The sequence below is a fragment of the Haliotis rubra genome, unplaced genomic scaffold, assembly GCF_003918875.1.
Source record: "Haliotis rubra isolate DU_JTF1 unplaced genomic scaffold, ASM391887v1 Scf3, whole genome shotgun sequence".
NCBI classification, from domain to species: Eukaryota; Metazoa; Mollusca; class Gastropoda; order Lepetellida; family Haliotidae; genus Haliotis; species Haliotis rubra.
Genome location: NW_025766968.1, coordinates 3,530,316 through 3,548,011, shown reverse-complemented (window position 1 = coordinate 3,548,011; position 17,696 = coordinate 3,530,316). Strand labels below are relative to the sequence as shown.

At 38.1% G+C, this 17,696-nt stretch overlaps 1 protein-coding gene across 1 annotated transcript in view; it reads left to right on the top strand.

Moving 5' to 3' along the window:
• LOC124282507 (zwei Ig domain protein zig-8-like) overlaps positions 1-10,120 on the top strand; it is a 195,609-nt gene extending 185,489 nt beyond the window's left edge. Inside the window, exons 5-8 of the mRNA XM_046718517.1 lie at positions 282-305; positions 3,542-3,832; positions 8,432-8,452; positions 9,524-10,120. Of these exons, the coding sequence (XP_046574473.1) occupies positions 282-305; positions 3,542-3,832; positions 8,432-8,452; positions 9,524-9,639 (452 nt within the window). The 3' untranslated portion in view covers positions 9,640-10,120. The remainder of the gene's footprint in view (positions 1-281; positions 306-3,541; positions 3,833-8,431; positions 8,453-9,523) is intronic.
• Positions 10,121-17,696: the final 7,576 nt, after the last annotated feature.

Here is a 17,696-nt window from a genome sequence, read left to right as displayed (position 1 = left end):
AATTGACTTAATTTGAACATTTGTTTGTATATTTTCATACTGTTTTTCTGGAATTGTTTTACAAGATTAATATTAACATCAAAATGTTTTATCTCCTGCACCATAAAATACCAAAAAAATAACATGAGAGATTGATACTGTTAGAACATTTTTGCAATGTAATTTTGATGAGAACAAATACATTGTTGTTATTGACTGATGGACTGAAAAAAACACAAGTTCATCATGTCAGAAAATGTGTTCTTTATTGATTCGCTAATGAATCTTATTATCTTTTACAGATAAGCCTCAGTCTACAGTGCCAGGTGAGATTTGGGAGGGATCAGTTTCCCTGGTTACAAACCAAGTTTAATTTTTCTCATGAGTTGGTTTTACTTTTTCAAAAGTAACCTTTAGACAAGAGTAGCCACATCTTTGGTTGACAATGTGATCAGTGAACCACTCAGGTAATCTCCAGGCAGGTTACAACTGAGAGTTGTCCTGGCCACATGCAGCAGCCATTTTAACCATCTGATCTCCAGTGCAGCTATCTATAGGGGGAGGGGTAGGGCAGCTAGTTTGACCACCTCCAATAACACTTCCCAGGTACTGGGAGTCTAGTTCAAACATCTCCAATAACACTTCCCAGGTACTGGGAGTCTAGTTCAGACATCTCCAATAACACTTCCCAGGTACTAGGGTCTAGTTCAGACATCTCCAATAACACTTCCCAGGTACTGGGGTCTAGTTCAGACATCTCCAATAACACCTCCCAGGTACTGGGGTCTAGTTCAGACATGTCCAATAACCCCTCTCAGGTACTGGGGTCTAGTTCAGACATCTCCAATAACACTTCCCAGGTACTGGAGTCTAGTTCAGACATCTCCAATAACCCCTCCCAGGTACTGGGGTCTAGTTCAGACATCTCCAATAACACTTCCCAGGTACTGGGGTCTAGTTCAGACATCTCCAATAACCCCTCCCAGGTACTGGGGTCTAGTTCAGACATCTCCAATAACACTTCCCAGGTACTGGGGTCTAGTTCAGACATCTCCAATAACCCTCCCAGGTACTGGGGTCTAGTTCAGACATCTCCAATAACACTTCCCAGGTACTAGGAGTCTAGTTCAGACATCTCCAATAACCCCTCCCAGGTACTGGGGTCTAGTTCAGACATCTCCTATAACACTTCCCAGGTACTGGGGATCTAGTTCAGACATCTCCAATAACACTTCCCAGGTACTGGGGTCTAGTTCAGACATGTCCAATAACCCCTCCCAGGTACTGGGGTCTAGTTCAGACATCTCCTATAACACTTCCCAGGTACTGGGGTCTAGTTCAGACATCTCCAATAACACTTCCCAGGTACTGGGGTCTAGTTCAGACATCTCCAATAACACTTCCCAGGTACTGGGATCTAGTTCAGACATCTCCAATAATCACTCACAGGTACTAGGGTCTAGTTCAGACATGTCCAATAACCCCTCTCGGGTACTGGGGTCTAGTTCAGACATCTATAACACTTCCCAGGTACTGGGGTGTAGTTCAGACATCTCCAATAACACTTTCCAGGTACTGGGGTCTAGTTCAAACATCTCCAATGACACTTCCCAGGTACTGGGATCTAGTTCAGACATCTCCAATAATCACTCCAATAACCCTCCCAGGTACTGGGGTCTAGTTCAGACATCTCCAATAACATCTCCAATAATCACTCACAGGTACTGGGGGTCTAGTTCAGACATGTCCAATAACCCCTCTCAGGTACTGGGGTCTAGTTCAGACATCTCCAATAACCCCTCCCAGGTACTGGGGTCTAGTTCAGACATCTCCAATAACACTTCCCAGGTACTGGGGTCTAGTTCAGACATCTCCAATAACACTTCCCAGGTACTGGGGTCTAGTTCAGACATCTCCAATAGACATGTCCAATAACACTCCCAGGTACTGGGGTCTAGTTCAGACATCTCCAATAACACTTCCCAGGTACTGGGGTCTAGTTCAGACATCTCCAATAATCACTCACAGGTACTAGGGTCTAGTTCAGACATGTCCAATAACCCCTCTCGGGTACTGGGGTCTAGTTCAGACATCTCCAATAACACTTCCCAGGTACTGGGGTCTAGTTCAGACAATAACACTTCCCAGGTACTGGGGTCTAGTTCAAACATCTCCAATAACACTTCCCAGTACTGGGGTCTAGTTCAGACATCTCCAATAACACTTCCCAGGTACTGGGGTCTAGACATCTCCAATAACCCTTCAGGTACTGGGGTCTAGTTCAAACATCTCCAATAACACTTCCCTGGTATTGGGGTCTAGTTCAGACATCTCCAATAACACATCACAGGTACTAGGGTCTAGTTCAGACATGTCCAATAACCCTCTCGGGTACTGGGGTCTAGTTCAGGTACTGGTATTGGGGTCTAGTTCAGACATCTCCAATAATCACTCACAGGTACTAGGGTCTAGTTCAGACATGTCCAATAACCCCTCTCGGGTACTGGGGTCTAGTTCAGACATCTCCAATAACCCTTCCCAGGTACTGGGGTCTAGTTCAGACATCTCCTATAACACTTCCCAGGTACTGGGGTGTAGTTCAGACATCTCCAATAACACTTCCCAGGTACTGGGGTCTAGTTCAGACATGTCCAATAACACTTCCCTGGTATTGGGGTCTAGTTCAGACATTTCCAATAACACTTCCCAGGTACTGGGGTCTAGTTCAGACATGTCCAATAACCCCTCCCAGGTACTGGGGTCTAGTTCAGACATCTCCAATAACACTTACCAGGTATTGGGGGCTAGTTCAGACATCTCCAACAAGCCCCTTCCAGTCACTTGAAGCTAAATCAGACATCACTAATAACCCATGCAATGTACTAATGGCTAGTTCAGGCATCTCAAATAACCCCTGCAAGGTAATAGGGGCTAGTTCAGACATATCTAATAATCCCTGCCAGGGACTGGGGGCTAGTTCAGACATCTCCAATAACCCCTGCAAGGTAATAGGGGCTAGTTCAGACATATCTAATAATCCCTGCCAGGGACTGGGGGCTAGATCACACATCATCAGTTACTCATATTGGTATAAAATACCACAGAACTGCTGAAATAAAAAATAACTAGTAATTGGTTAAATGAAAGTGCCTTTTACTCAAATCCCTGCATTATATCATGGCAACCTTTGATTTATGAAATTGTCAGCATTATACACTGATCAAAGCCACTGAGTTGCAGTGTCACCAAATCCTCCAGAAACATACAGGTCCTTGACCTCTCCTTCCCAAGAGAATATCCCTGTCCAATTCCTATGAAAAGTAGTGAGTAAGTTGGGTTTTACGCCGCTTATAGCAATATTCCTGCAATATCACGGCGGGGGGACACCAGAAATGGGCTTCACACTTCACATGTGCCCATGTGGGGAATCAAACCCGGGTCTCCTGAGCGACGAGCAAACGCCTTAACCACTAGGCTACCCCATCACCCCTCCCATGAAAAGAAAACATACAATAAGATATGTCTCCTTCTGTTTTTCATTGACATTCCTTCTATATTTCAGCTATATTTGTGTCAGGAACAACTTTCGTTGAAAAAGGTGACCCTATTCATATTGTGTGCAATGCAACGGGGTCTGTGAACCCTCCCCAGGATTTAGACTGGTTTAAAGATGGCATCAAAATAACGCCTGATGCTCATCAGAAGATTACAATAGAAAAATTCCAGTCACTTCCTACCAAGACTATAGTGAGCGTGCTGCAGTTGAAGCACAGCAATATGAACGATGCTGGCACCTACGTTTGTCGGAGCAGTAACCTGGACATCACAAGCATAAAAGTCCATGTTCTTAATGGTGAGTGCTGCCAGAAGTGTTTTATATCTAATCTTATTACACACTTGTTCTGAATATCTTCATGAGATAATTTTGGTTATTTGAACAGGTGTTGTGTAACCAGTTGAAAGTTATCCAACGAGTGCTGTGTACCAAACTAGGTAACGATAATGCCGAAACTTTCTGTTGCCACCTCGATATTTTATATCAACATTATAACTCCATTCAAGATTTTTTTTTCCGAAAATGTCAACCAAACATTAGGTTTGTGGATAATTAAAATTTAATTTCGGTGTCCTGGGGACTAGTAGGTTTTTTTATTTTCATCTATAAAGTCATGACAGAGTTATCTCCCTTTCGTATTGTTCACATCTGGCATCGTCGGCTTGATTTGTCAACATGGATCACACTGTTTTCCCGTCCTGTGTGTAATAAATAGATCATTAAACTCGTGGATGTTGAATATGGAAAATATTCCAACTCTTATGTTTTTAAACTTTTTGATTTATTCACGAGCGAAAACGTTCTAATAAATAAAACGTTAAAAATATATCATTGGAATATTTTCCATATTCAACACCCACTCGTTTTGTAATCTCTACATAACCAGGCAACTAGATCCTGTAATTACCCTAAGGTATTGCATGAAATACTCTTTCTGTAATGAGTCCTACAATGAAGATATTTCTTGGCTCCACACCCCTTATTTTAATCCCCAACATAGAGTTGAAGATATCCAATGCTAAGATCTCCATAGAATGAGACCAATGTCCTCTTCATCTTTTGACAGCCCAAAACGTCCTCCATAGACTATTTGTTGAGTGAGTGTTGCTAAATGATATTCCTGTTTGGTTTTTAGCTACATTTTGATTTGTTTTATAAAGTAAATGGACCTTTTAGTTGGGCATTATTAACTATCTCTTTTCATTTCTGACATCGCATTTGAAAAAGCTGTCACAAATTAAAATATTTCTGTCACTTGGGAGCGATCATTGAATCAGTTAAGAAGTGTTGCAGTGTATCATGTCTGGAGATGGCGACAAATATTTTGCCTGAGATATCAAAATTCCATACATGTAGTTAATCTCCTGCCTACTGGAAAACGTGATTATAAATCGCCTCAAACAAGGTAATGAAAATTATGTCCAGTTCCCTGTCTGAACGCAGAACCAAAGGAGAAAATGCATTGGGAACACCTAAGGACTGATCAGTGTGTAGTACTGCGAGATCGTATTATCTGTGATGGGCATGAGTGTAAATACTGGTGCATGTTCAATCTGGTCTCGACTGGTCTGATCAGCCAAGGTTCCTTCACAAAACTGACAATTTGATAAAACAGGAAACGTAGAACCCTGCCCAGATGTGGGAGCTCTAATGGTGCCCTTCCTGTGTGGAGGGTTAATATTGGCAACAAGAATGCTCATGCCATATCCAGACTCCTACCAAAAAGTAATCAATATTTTGAAAATGAGAAACTCACCTGTCAAAATTTATGAGATGAACGGTCCTAGAACTTTACAGATCGTGATTATCTTCCCTCTCCCATTTCACTTATCCTGTGTGTTTGACATACGTGTTTGATAAAGACATGTCTTGGAGGTTCTTCCAAATGGTTCAGGAAGTTTATTCAGGCAGAATCTCTTTATGAAATCAAACCTGAAATAATAAATGAATATCTGTAAATATCAACTCAATTAAGATTTTACTGTCGAAATACACTTCCTCAATTTGTTCTGAGTACACCAATCAAGTGAGTGAGTGGGTGGGTTTAGTTTTACGCCGCTTTTAGCATTATTCCAGCAATATCATGGCAGGGGACACCAGAAATGGGCTTCACATATTGTGCCCATGTGGGGAATCAAACCCGGGTCTTTGGCGTGACGAGCGAACGCTTTAACCACTAGGCTCCCCCACTACCCCTTCACCTATTAAACTGTATACATAGTTGAACTGTCTGACAGAAATTTTTTATGAGTGCGTGTTTGAGCATGTTCTGTTTCACCCCATGAGTATGAGAATGTCAATGTATGTTTGATCACGTTTTGTTTGACATTATAAATAAGAGTGGGAAGAAGCACGTTTTGTTTGAGACTATGAAGGAGAGTGTGAGAGTATGTTTGATCATGTTTTGTTTGAAACTATGATGAAGAGTGTGAGAGTATGTTTGATCATGTTTTGTTAGACCTTATAGATAGTAAAATGAATGTTTGATCATGTTTTGACCTTATCACAGTGTGTTTGATCAGGTTTTGTTTGACTTTAGGCATAGTAAAATGAATGTTTGATCATGTTTTGACCTTATCACTGTGTGTTTGATCAGGTTTTGTTTGACTTTAGGCATAGTAAAATGAATGTATGTTTGATCTTGTTTTGACCTTATCACTGTGAGTGTGTTTGATCAGGTTTGTTTGACTTTAGGGATAGTACAATGAATGTATGTTTGATCATGTTTTGACCTTATCACTCTCAGTGTGTTTGATCAAATTTTTCTACACTGAGGTATGAGTGAGTCTATGACATTTTACACAACTCAGTAATATTCTGACAATGGTAGTCAAGAGTGGAAATAACTTTAAACTTGCTAGTGTACTCCGGTACAGTGGCACATGTAAAATCACTTGCCCTGATAATTTTTCCACTATACCGGCCGTTTTCGTGTTGATTTTTTAAATAAACAACATAATTATCGTTGGAAAGTCAACTGCACACCGGTACAGTTTGATATACAAATTTGTTTGCCCAACAGAAAAAAAACACTGGACTCGGACGTCGGGCAATGGGTTATTTCCACCCCTGGTAGTCTATAATGGTACCCGGTGTACTCCATGCAAATCTGTGGTTGACTACATTAGTAACTACAAACAGCACTGTCAGGGTATACCAAGACAAACCATGCCCAGCTCACACATTGTGACCACCCAATACCCAATTTAGACAGCTCTGAGAAGAAGCATGGAAACTGGGAATCCATTCTGACCCTGATGAAAACGGGATAACAAGTAGCAAACGTACAACAATTATTGAATGATCTTATCGGAGATATATACCATGTTTGACCATGATATCTATATTACATACGTATGTATGTAGCCCGACTGATACATAAAATGACCCAGCTCTTGGGGTGCTTTGCTGTTTGTTTGATAAGTCGGCACCAGACAATCCAGGGATTGATATTAAGATCAACAATCCATGCTAAGTATCACAAAGTTGTGAAATATTGAAATGTCCTGACTTTGTAAAATAACATTACTCACAAATATGCCCTGATTTTAATGCTTTCTCATGGGACACCTCTCAATGGTAGGACTTCATATCTTCTAAACAAACACCTTGTTACCACATTGTAACCTCAGTGTAACCTCAGTGTAATACATTTTAGGCTATGATGTTCATGGGGAAAGTGACAGGTAACTATATAAATATCACATGGAAACCTTTGAACTCGTGAAAACACAATAAACTTTGTGACACTAATGAAATAATTACAAATTCCCACTTTAATGGCAGTGAATGAGACTGACTGAGTGACTGATTGACTGACAGAGTATGGTTTTACGTCGTTTTAAGCAATATTCCAGCAATATCACGGTGGGGGACACCAGAAATGGGCTTCACAAATTGTACCCATTTGGGAATCGAACCCGGGCCTTCGGCGTGACGAGTGAACGCTTTTACCACTAGGCTACCCCACCACCCCACAGTGAATGAGAAGGTTTAAGGGTTCATGTATGCCACTGCATGTCAACTTAATGGGTAAATTTCAAAGTGAGGCATATCTTAGAAGAAGATTTCTACTGTGTAGCACAAGCTCAAGATCATAATAAAGTTTGAAATGAACACTTAAATCCATGAACATAGGACCTTGGCACTTTGCCGTTTTTTACCCCCTTAAGTTTAAAAATTTCAGGCCACAAAAATACATGGGGACACTCAAAAACTCATGACACAATAACAAATGGTTCTAAAAAATACAAATGGAAACTTTCAACTCATTTCATCTGTAGAACTGGAACATACATCTAGTGCAAGTGAGGGAAGGAGTAAGGGTTTTACCCTGATTATAGCAATATTCCAGCAATATCATGGCAGGGGACACCAGAAATAGGCTTCCCACATTCTACCCATGTGGGGAATCAAACCTTGGTTTTGATGAGCAGCGAACACTTTAACCACAACTTTAACCACAACTCTCCACTGCTTATAGCAAAGTCAAGCAATGTAATGATAGGAGACAAACCTTGGTGCAACACATGTGGTATCTCACCAGAGCCATCTCATCTGACAAGGTATCTGAAGCACATCTGTGAAGTCTTTAACTGAGCCCAAATGTTATTATTTTATATCCATGAAAGTCTTCTTGTGCTTCTTGCATGCCACAAAATTAGTCAGAATAGTCAAAGGGAAATAACTCCACTTAACTTACATTGTTTTTATGCTCAAACCATCTTCACATTCTTTGCACCATTCATCAGAATTATGATTGTATAAGAAATGAAAATACATTTTCATAAGTGTTAATAGAATTCTGATTAGACACATAAAATAAATATAACAATTACATTGTCTTCATGTCTTTACTGTAAATAACAATGTTTGTTTTTCTTTTTTATCACGCAGCTGGATCATTGAATGTAAAACGTGGTAAGTTCCGTCCATTTCAAAATGATTTTATATATGAACTGACATATCCATGATTTCAATATCAATATAACGCATTTGAAATCACTGAAATCTAAAGTTAAAATTTCGCAAGGAAAAATGAAGCCAGACCAATTCTTGTTTTCAAAATAGAAACAATAATGATGCCATCATGGTTGATTTGAGGTTCATTTTTTTTTAAATTCTCAAAAAGGATATTTACAAAAACACAAAGACATGAAATTTTTATTAATAACTTTTTGCTTTTACCATTTCAAAGCTACTTCTTGCTCTTCATGAAGGGCAAAATAACAGGACTGAAACACTGTTTAAACCTATAAAGAAGTTGTTATCCTTAAATATTTCATGTCTTATTGTTCTTCCAGACAACTAACTACCAAAGTATCCCTGAACAAGAACACAAATCAAATAGTTAGAAAACAGCCTTTAAATAAAAAAAAAATCCAAATGACTCATGCTTAATTACTTGTTGATAGAAAAACTTTGAAGCCCTTCAAAAAAAATAAAAAAGCTGTTATTTTAAAAATGTTTAAAAATTTATGAACAAACGAAAAATGTAATTGATCTGGCTTTACCTACTTCACTGTTTGAAGTATAATTTTAATCAATTCAGATATGCCCAGGAATATGTGCTCATCAAATATGAAATCTTGCAGTTAAGGCCTAAATAAAAAAAAGTTGTGATTCCGATTACCCGACCAACCCTTGAATTCTGGTGCCGACCCTCTTTTTTTTTAGAGGTATGAATAAAATAAGCTTTCAGATACCATTCTTTTTTCCTGGCACCAACAGACATTGGTCATTCTGATAGAGAAAGTTGAACCGACATGATGGCCACAAGCTTGATTGAATAAACAATTGCACATTTATAAATGTGTTGTTAGTTCATACTTTACTTCAAAAAAATGTAAAAAAAAGAAAGAATTCCTACCTACCCTAAACTTTAAAGAGGTTTAATCGGAACCACAACATCTTTTTGTTTGGCCTAAGTTCTGTGTACGTCTCTCTTCTTGCAGATACATGGCAATTTGTGGTCAATTTCTGTTGCAGGGACCTCCACAGAAGATGAAGATAAAAGTAGCGGACAGACAAGTGTTGTGTGTTTCAGAACGCTTCATTTCACTGCTACACTTTTAGTTTTAACAGTGATTAACATCATCCATTAGCGCCGCAGAATCAGGCTGTTCTCATCACCTCCCTCCGAAAACCAAGAATCAAACGGAGAGAAACTCCCGTCATGCAATACACTGTTATTCAAGAAGGCAGCAATTTTTCAATAGATGGGTTATCTCCCTTCATTATGAGGAAATGTATTTTAAATGATGCTATAAATTGTTTCATATTCAAAGATATTATGTAGAAACAAAGAATATGTCAGCATATGCATCCATTTCAAAGCTTTGATACATCTTGACAAGACCAAAAGAAGAGTTATCAAACTCTCTTCAAAGTAAATACATATGAAGGCAATCCCTCACGGAATAGTTTAAATTCAATTGCTGTGATGTCAGCAAATTTTTGTCTCCAACATGTGTCTTCATTTTATCGCAAGTGGAAGCTTAATTTGGAGAAATGTCACTTTGCATTACTTAATACAAGAATATTACCAAACACATAAAAACAATTTAAGCTCGATATCCAAACCAAGCACATATTGGGACAATTAGGAATACCTAGGTACTTCAAAAACCTGCATTTCTGCCAGGATGGTTTTGACAGATATGAATATTTTGCATTATGTTTTATTATCAAACCCTCAAAGTATATAAGACTTCCTATAACAAGCCACAGGAGATTATTAATTGATTATCAATGATTAAAGATAGCATACTGACATTGTTCTCACTAATGCTTACTTTACATTACATCAAGCTGGTTATTTGTACACAAAGTTAATTGTCTCCCATGAGGGCTGCTTGAAATGTTGTGTCCATAAATAGACAGTTTTTTTCAGTCAATAGTGAAATGACAGAAATATTAGGACTTTATAACTTGCCTGAGTGAATCACCTTTTACACACTGGTTCAGAACCCATGTGTACATCATCATCAAATCCTATTAAAAAATAGTGTGTTCCAATAAAACGTTTAGTTTGATCAAATTATTGATTGTATCCAAACTGATGTGGGTAACAGTACTTCTTTTTCAGGAAACTGCTTGTAAGGAAGGGAGATAACTCATTGTATACCACAGAGGATAGTGACTGTGTGCCATGGTCTGTTTAAAATTGTGATATTTTCAATGGATCAGTGACGTGTAGTTTTAAACTTGTGTGCAGAAAGAATGATACAGTTTTCACTTTTTATAGAATAGTAACAAACAAAAAACCTAGTTTTACACTGAGTTAAATTCATATATATGTATAAAAGAAGTTAACGAATACCAATTTTTTTTCTTGAAATTTTAGTTCATTTGTCTTGGCTGGTTGTCATAGTGACAAGCAGCCCCAGAAGTGAGAGTGTTCTTTTCTTTTGTATCTATTACAGAGTCATCATAGTTTAGTTTTGAATACCATCTGTGGTTCAAATTATGTGGCTGAAAAAATGGTTTTAATCACCAACTAATTATCAAAAATCAGTTGAAACATAAGACACTCTTCACATATTTGGTAAAATAAGTGATACACAGTAGGGGTGAAACGGTACGCTCTTACCACAGTACGGTACATATTGTGGTACAAGGCCTTCGGTTCAGTCCATTTCAGTTTGGTACATGAGGCCAGACCAATTATATTTCTTGTTTTACGGATGTTTGTCCTCAGAAAACCTAAAGGCAGGAGGGAAAAAAATAAAAAATAAAAATCACCAGTCAAAGTAATATTCCTTTTAAATGCTAAAAGTATTTTATTTTTGGCAATTTATGAAGTGTATATGGGGCAAAAAGCAATCAAAAAATACTTTTTTTGTATGTTTACATTTTTGGCAAATAAAAACATGTGGATTTTATTTTTTGAGCGGGGAAAATTAATTTTTGTTCTTATTCTTGAAAAAATTCGACCAGCGGATCCATAAAACAAGAAATAAAATTGGTCTGGCCTGAGATATGATCATTATGTGGAAAATTGATGACAAGAGCCAAACCTTACATTGATTAATAACATGGGGAAAAATAACCATAATCTTTGTTATTTTGAATGAACCAAACTGTCATTTTATGACTACATAGAAATTATGGTACGAAAACACCGAATTTTTGGATTGCATTACCTTATACCAAACCGAAGACAAAATACAGCGGTTCTACTAATACCACGGTATACCGTTTCACAACTAATACACAGTCATGTCAAAGGTAAAGGCACCTACATAAATACTTTGGCCTATTCCGAGGTATGATACAACTGAAAAATGATGAAAAGAGAAAAGCATACAATGTGACCAAGCTTCTACTTCCAGGCAACCATAAGTTTGCCACATAAAAGATTTGGCACTAGTGACTGTAGTTACGTTACGGTTATTCATCATCCAGAATAAGTGGGTAATGATGACCACATCATATTGTTTAGACATTTTTCAAAATCAGCAACCTGTCTACTCACAACATTTAGTTTGCCTGTTATATTTATAGATAGGTTAGTCAGTTTATTATTCATTTCCTATATCCATAGCTGAAATAGTGATTGAGAGAGTTGGAAACGGGTTCACGCAGATAATTATCTAATCACTAATTCTGGATCTTTGAGGAATAATTATTTAGATGAAAAATGTTTGATATTTTCAGTGTTTTGTTCAATCAAAACATATCCCATTCAGATGAAAGTTGATGTGTAATAGATACACATAGCTATTCTGTTGAAAAGGGTTGAGTTAACTCCCCTTGCTGTGAATGCAATCCATGAATCATGATGCACAGATTGAAAAAACTGCAAAAAACACTATTTTTGTCAACCTTTGTAAAACACAACGCTTGTATAACCAGAGCACTGCTCACTGAGTAATAGCGTCTCAAATAATAAAACACATCTTCACAGCCAGTGACAGGCCCAAAAATATACTTGTGTTTCAGGTAAAGCTGATAGTTGACAGGTACATCAGTGTATGAAATAAGGTCCATCCGACCTTCCGAGACGGGCTAGATTTCTGATGGACGGTCTAGATATACAGCTAGCCAGCCCGATGGTCTGGTAAAAAATTTAGCTGTTCCATACACCATATCACCATCCATATCTTGGTGTCTGGTCTGGTTAAATCCATTTTGGGCTGGTTACATTTTGAAGTTACCAGCCCTGATGTCTGGCTGGTTTTTTTTTCATATTTCATGCACTGAGGTACATTAAACCATTTTAAAGTTTTGATAAGTGAGTGAAATAATGGGTTATACACCAGAAAAACAAGTATATATTTCTGCCTGAACTGTTCAACAAAAAGGGTCCAAGTTGTCCAAGCATTGCTTGAAATACACACTAACACTTATGATATACTATCTACACCAGTTTGATGTCATCGTTAAGCCAAATGAAAATGTATCTGTCAATGTTTGACACATTCGTTAATCAAACATGTTTTCATTAATTCAGATCGCAACAAGATCAGTTTGATGAATGGTATTGTATTTGATTCATTTTGCACCTTGGTAATGGTCACTTATAGAGCAGTGCCAACTCTCATGGTGGGATCATGCATCACTTCTGTGAGAAACTATGTGCCTAAGTGCCTGGCCATCTAAAGTTCACATAACCTATTCATGCTCTCCATGAGTGAGTGAGTGAGTGGTGTTTGATGCTCTGTGGTCATCCAGCGCCATCATTTCCTGATTCTCAACAAAACACGAGGAAAGCGTGAATGGTCAAACAATTAACATTAATTTTGCTGTAGATGATTAAAAAACATTTAAAGGAAAATTTAGAATTTTAACTCCAAAGTTTTGGCAGAAAACACACTATACTTCCAGCTTGGATGAGGGAATCTAGAGGTCAATAGTGAGAGGACTGAAACAGCATCTGAGTCACTAATCAGCCAGATCTGGCCGTAATAAATTATTAGATTTTCATCCGAGCCTGCTTCTCTAACAAACTCCCCTCTCACCTCATCATATTGTCACAGAGTATCTTTTAACAAAGAGAACCAATGTGTTTCTTCTTTGATTACATGAAACAAAACATCACATATTTATACAAACACTCATGCTTCCCCTATCAAACATCCACTGAAAGTTATGCCCACTAATGACATGAAAAGTTTAATTAAAACATGAATTTTAATTTTTTAAATTAAGATCTAATTAATGTGGCCTTAAAATTATGACTCGATTTTAATGATTTGAGATCAACACAACTGATATTGAAAGTAATTTCTTTCAAACAATGAGGGACCCAGATCTGTTTGTTATATCTGATATAAAAACTTGAACATTAAAAATAACATTAATAACATGCTTGGATTCACCAACAATTTGTTATATCCAACTTTGTTTTCTCAGAGTTGTCTGTATTTGTGATCATATATACTTGATGTGTTTTCGCCACATGTGAAAGAAGAGATATTGTTCATCCTATGAATGAGTGAGTGAGTGAGTGAGTGAAGGGTGGGTGAGTGAGTGATTAAGTGTCAGATTATGGGTAAACTACACAGCATGTCTGTGCGTGATCCATTAATATATGCAAATATGATTTTTTAACTGTCTTCATAATCAATATTGTGCATAACCTAGAAATATCCGTAAATGTTGATTTAATGTCATGAATATTTAGTATCTTTTTACTGATCACTTATTTCATTAGAACTTTTATTAATTGTGACATAGAAATGCACTGTTTTGTATTATGCCAGGTTTTTTTAAATAGTTGTCAGATAGTTAGATTTAGTTATTACAGCAAAGACGTGAAGTATGAGAGTGGCCTTTGTGTCATATTGAACTGAAAGAGGCAAACAACATATGTTTTTTCAGGGGCGACGCAAGGGCCCTAGGTAATTTAGATTCTTTAAGTACAATATCCATGAAGCAACATTTTTTACAACACACGCATTATTGGAGGAAAAAATTGTTTTATTTCATTATTGTAGTCAGCCGCATAGACACGATTCTGCAGCCCAAGTCTAATAAGGTAATATAGTCAAAGCCACTTTTTTATTTCAGAGTTTATGGATGTTCTGCACTCCAAAAACATTGCTCAGTGGAATTCTTTTTTAAATTTGAATTGAGTTATTTTTTTAGTTTAGTGGGGTAAAAAAAGACATTTTGCAGAGAAAATTACATTTCATGTGCAGTAATGTTAATATTACATTTTTCACTTACGGACATAAATGTTCAAAGTAAAGGTTGTTATTTTTTTAATATGGTTTTAGCACTGGCAAGGGACAAGGCAGGCTAATATACTGAATTAAATTGATTACACCTGAAGAGTTCAATTTTTTCCATTTTATCTATTCTGTTTTCCTATTCAAGAACTAGCTGTCATTCAACGTAATCTAAAATACTAAAATATTTTTATATCATTTTTCTGAATGATTACACAATGCCATTTAGCAAGTGGTTAAATGTAACATATATTATATTTGGGATTACACTTTCTTAGTAAAGTACAGATTCTTGTACTTTAGGCAGCTGACTCTGTGTGCTGGCGATTAGATGAATGACTCTGAGGGTGTAGGTTCGAACCCTGGATGGGACTCAACCCAACAAAAGTACTTAACTCAGAAAGTGTAATCCCAAATATAATGTCTGTTACATTTTTCTGAATGCCTGATTGGCTTAACCAGAAAAATTAAACGTAACAGAACATTCTGAGCAGACTGTAGCTGCACTAGCCCTGCCCTTGAATACATACAGAGGTGTATATTTACATACGATCATAATGATGAAGGACATGGCACAATAATAATGAGAATTGTTTCCTTTCAAAAATGAAATGAGTTAAAAATTCAAGTTTATTGTTAGCTTGCATTGTATTGTTATATTTATGTTTGTTCATTGTAAGACAACTCCATCCACTTGCTGAACAGTGTACCATCAACAGAACATCCCTCTCAGCTCATGCACAGCTCAACTATCTTTTGATGTACCTCATGTGTGATAATCAGTCTCTCTAACAGTTAGTATGCACACACAACACTGTCAAATCATATTTCTCTTACCCGTCATTCAGGTGCATTGGCTCATTTCCAACACCTGTCAGGCAGGTGTGCGTGAGGTGAGGTGAGGTGAAACTCGGTTTAACATCGTGCTTGAGAATATTTCGCACATATGACGACGTGCATGCGTGTGTATGTGTATGTGCGGCTGCTTGTACTAGCCCAGACTGAAGCTGATTTTATAGTGCTAGCCCACTGAGATACCATGCCTCAGTGAAGCATGAATACCCCACTCAGACACATTATACTGACTCCGAGCCGACCAGTCCTTGTTGTACCCATTAATGCCAAGCACCAGGCAGGGACCAACAAGTACCATATTTTAACGTCTTTTGGTATGACGCGGTCGGGGATCGAAACCCGCGACCTTCCGCTCTCCGGGCGGACGATCTAACCACTACACCACCGAGGCGGTCAGGTGTGCGTGAACATGTTCCCCTATCTGTCACTGAGGAGCTGGCATATCTTCCTTAGTCAGGTGTGTTAATTATGGCTCCCTCACCTGTCAATCAGGTGTATGGGTATGTGTTCCCTCACCTTTCATATAGGTGTGTGTGGGTTACATTCCCTCGCCTGTCATTCAGGTCATTTGGTATTTTTGCCTTTCCTGTCACTCAGGTTGCTCCACCTGTCAATCGGGTCAACGGGTTTATGTTCCCTCACCTGTCATGTAGGTGTGATGGTTCACGTTCCCTCACCAGTGATTCAGGTGTATTGACCATATGACCTTAACTGTCAGTCAGGTGTTTGGGTAACATGACATTACCTGTCAGTCAGGCGTTTGGGTAACATGACCTTACCTTTCAGTCAGGTGTCTAGTAATATAACCTTATTTGCAGTCAGGTGTCTGGGTAACATGACCCTACCTTTCAGTCAGGTATTTGGGTAACATGACCTTACCTTTCAGTCAGGTATTTGGGTAACATGACCTAACCTGTCAGCCAGGTGTCTGGGTAATTTGACCTTACCTGTCAGCCAGGTGTCTAGTAATATAACCTTATTTGCAGTCAGGTGTCTGGGTAATATGACAAATAAAAGTTTGTTTCAGTCCCTGGGTAATAATGACCATGTCAGTCAGGTGTAAGTTCGGAAAAATTGGGTAAATATGACCTTACCCTGTCAGTCAGGTGTCTGGGTAACCTGTCATATAGTCAGGTGTCTGGGTAATATGACCTACATGTCAGTCAGGTGTTTGGAAAATATAACCTCACCTGTCAGTTAGATGTTTGGGTAACATGACCTTATCTGTAAGTCAGGTGTCTGGGTAATTTGATCTTACCTGTCAGTCAGGTGTCTGGGTAACAGTACATTACCTGTCAGTCAGGTGTCTGGGTAATTTGATCTCACCTGTCAGTCAGATGTTTGGGTAACATGACCTTATCTGTCAGTCAGGTGTTTTGGGTAACATGAACTTACCTGTCAGTCAGGCGTTTGGGTAACATGACCTTACCTGTCAGTCAGGTGTGCTGGGTCATGTTCCCTCACCTGTCACAGGTTTCGTGAGTTCATGAGCAGCAGTGGTCCTGGTGTTGATGCACAGACCTTTCCCATCAGTCCTCCTACAGTCAGTGATGAATATCCCTGCCCACCCCTCATCACATCAACCAAACAGGTGCACAATTCATTACAGTGTATACAGACTCCTCACCTTGCTTGACTGAATATACAAATACACCATTAGTCGCTACCTGTTATGAAATCACCACATAAAAATGTAGGCATGACCAAATATATCAATTCTGTCAGTGTCAGCTCTGAGAGTCAAAATTGAAATTTAAAAGTTTTTTTTCAAAGTTCATCTTTTTATAGGAATTTGTTGAATGCTTTTTTGGAGTCATTACAGAAGTGCAGGGGGGCAATACCTTCTAGAAAATTAGACGGATTACATGAAGTATCATTGATATTCTATGATTTACAAAAACAAACAAATTTATTCATTAGCAATTGGCAAATAATTGTGACAGTTTTGATGTGTGTTTTCACTTTGTTGTTTACGAAGCGTTAGTCATGTCACTGAGTAAACGTTAGAGCATCACAAAGAACGGAAGGAGACCTGGTTGAAATATGTTTATGTACATATGAAGACGATGTGATCAATACACTGTATATATATGTACAAAAAAACGAAGAAAAACTTTCACATTTGATTGTAT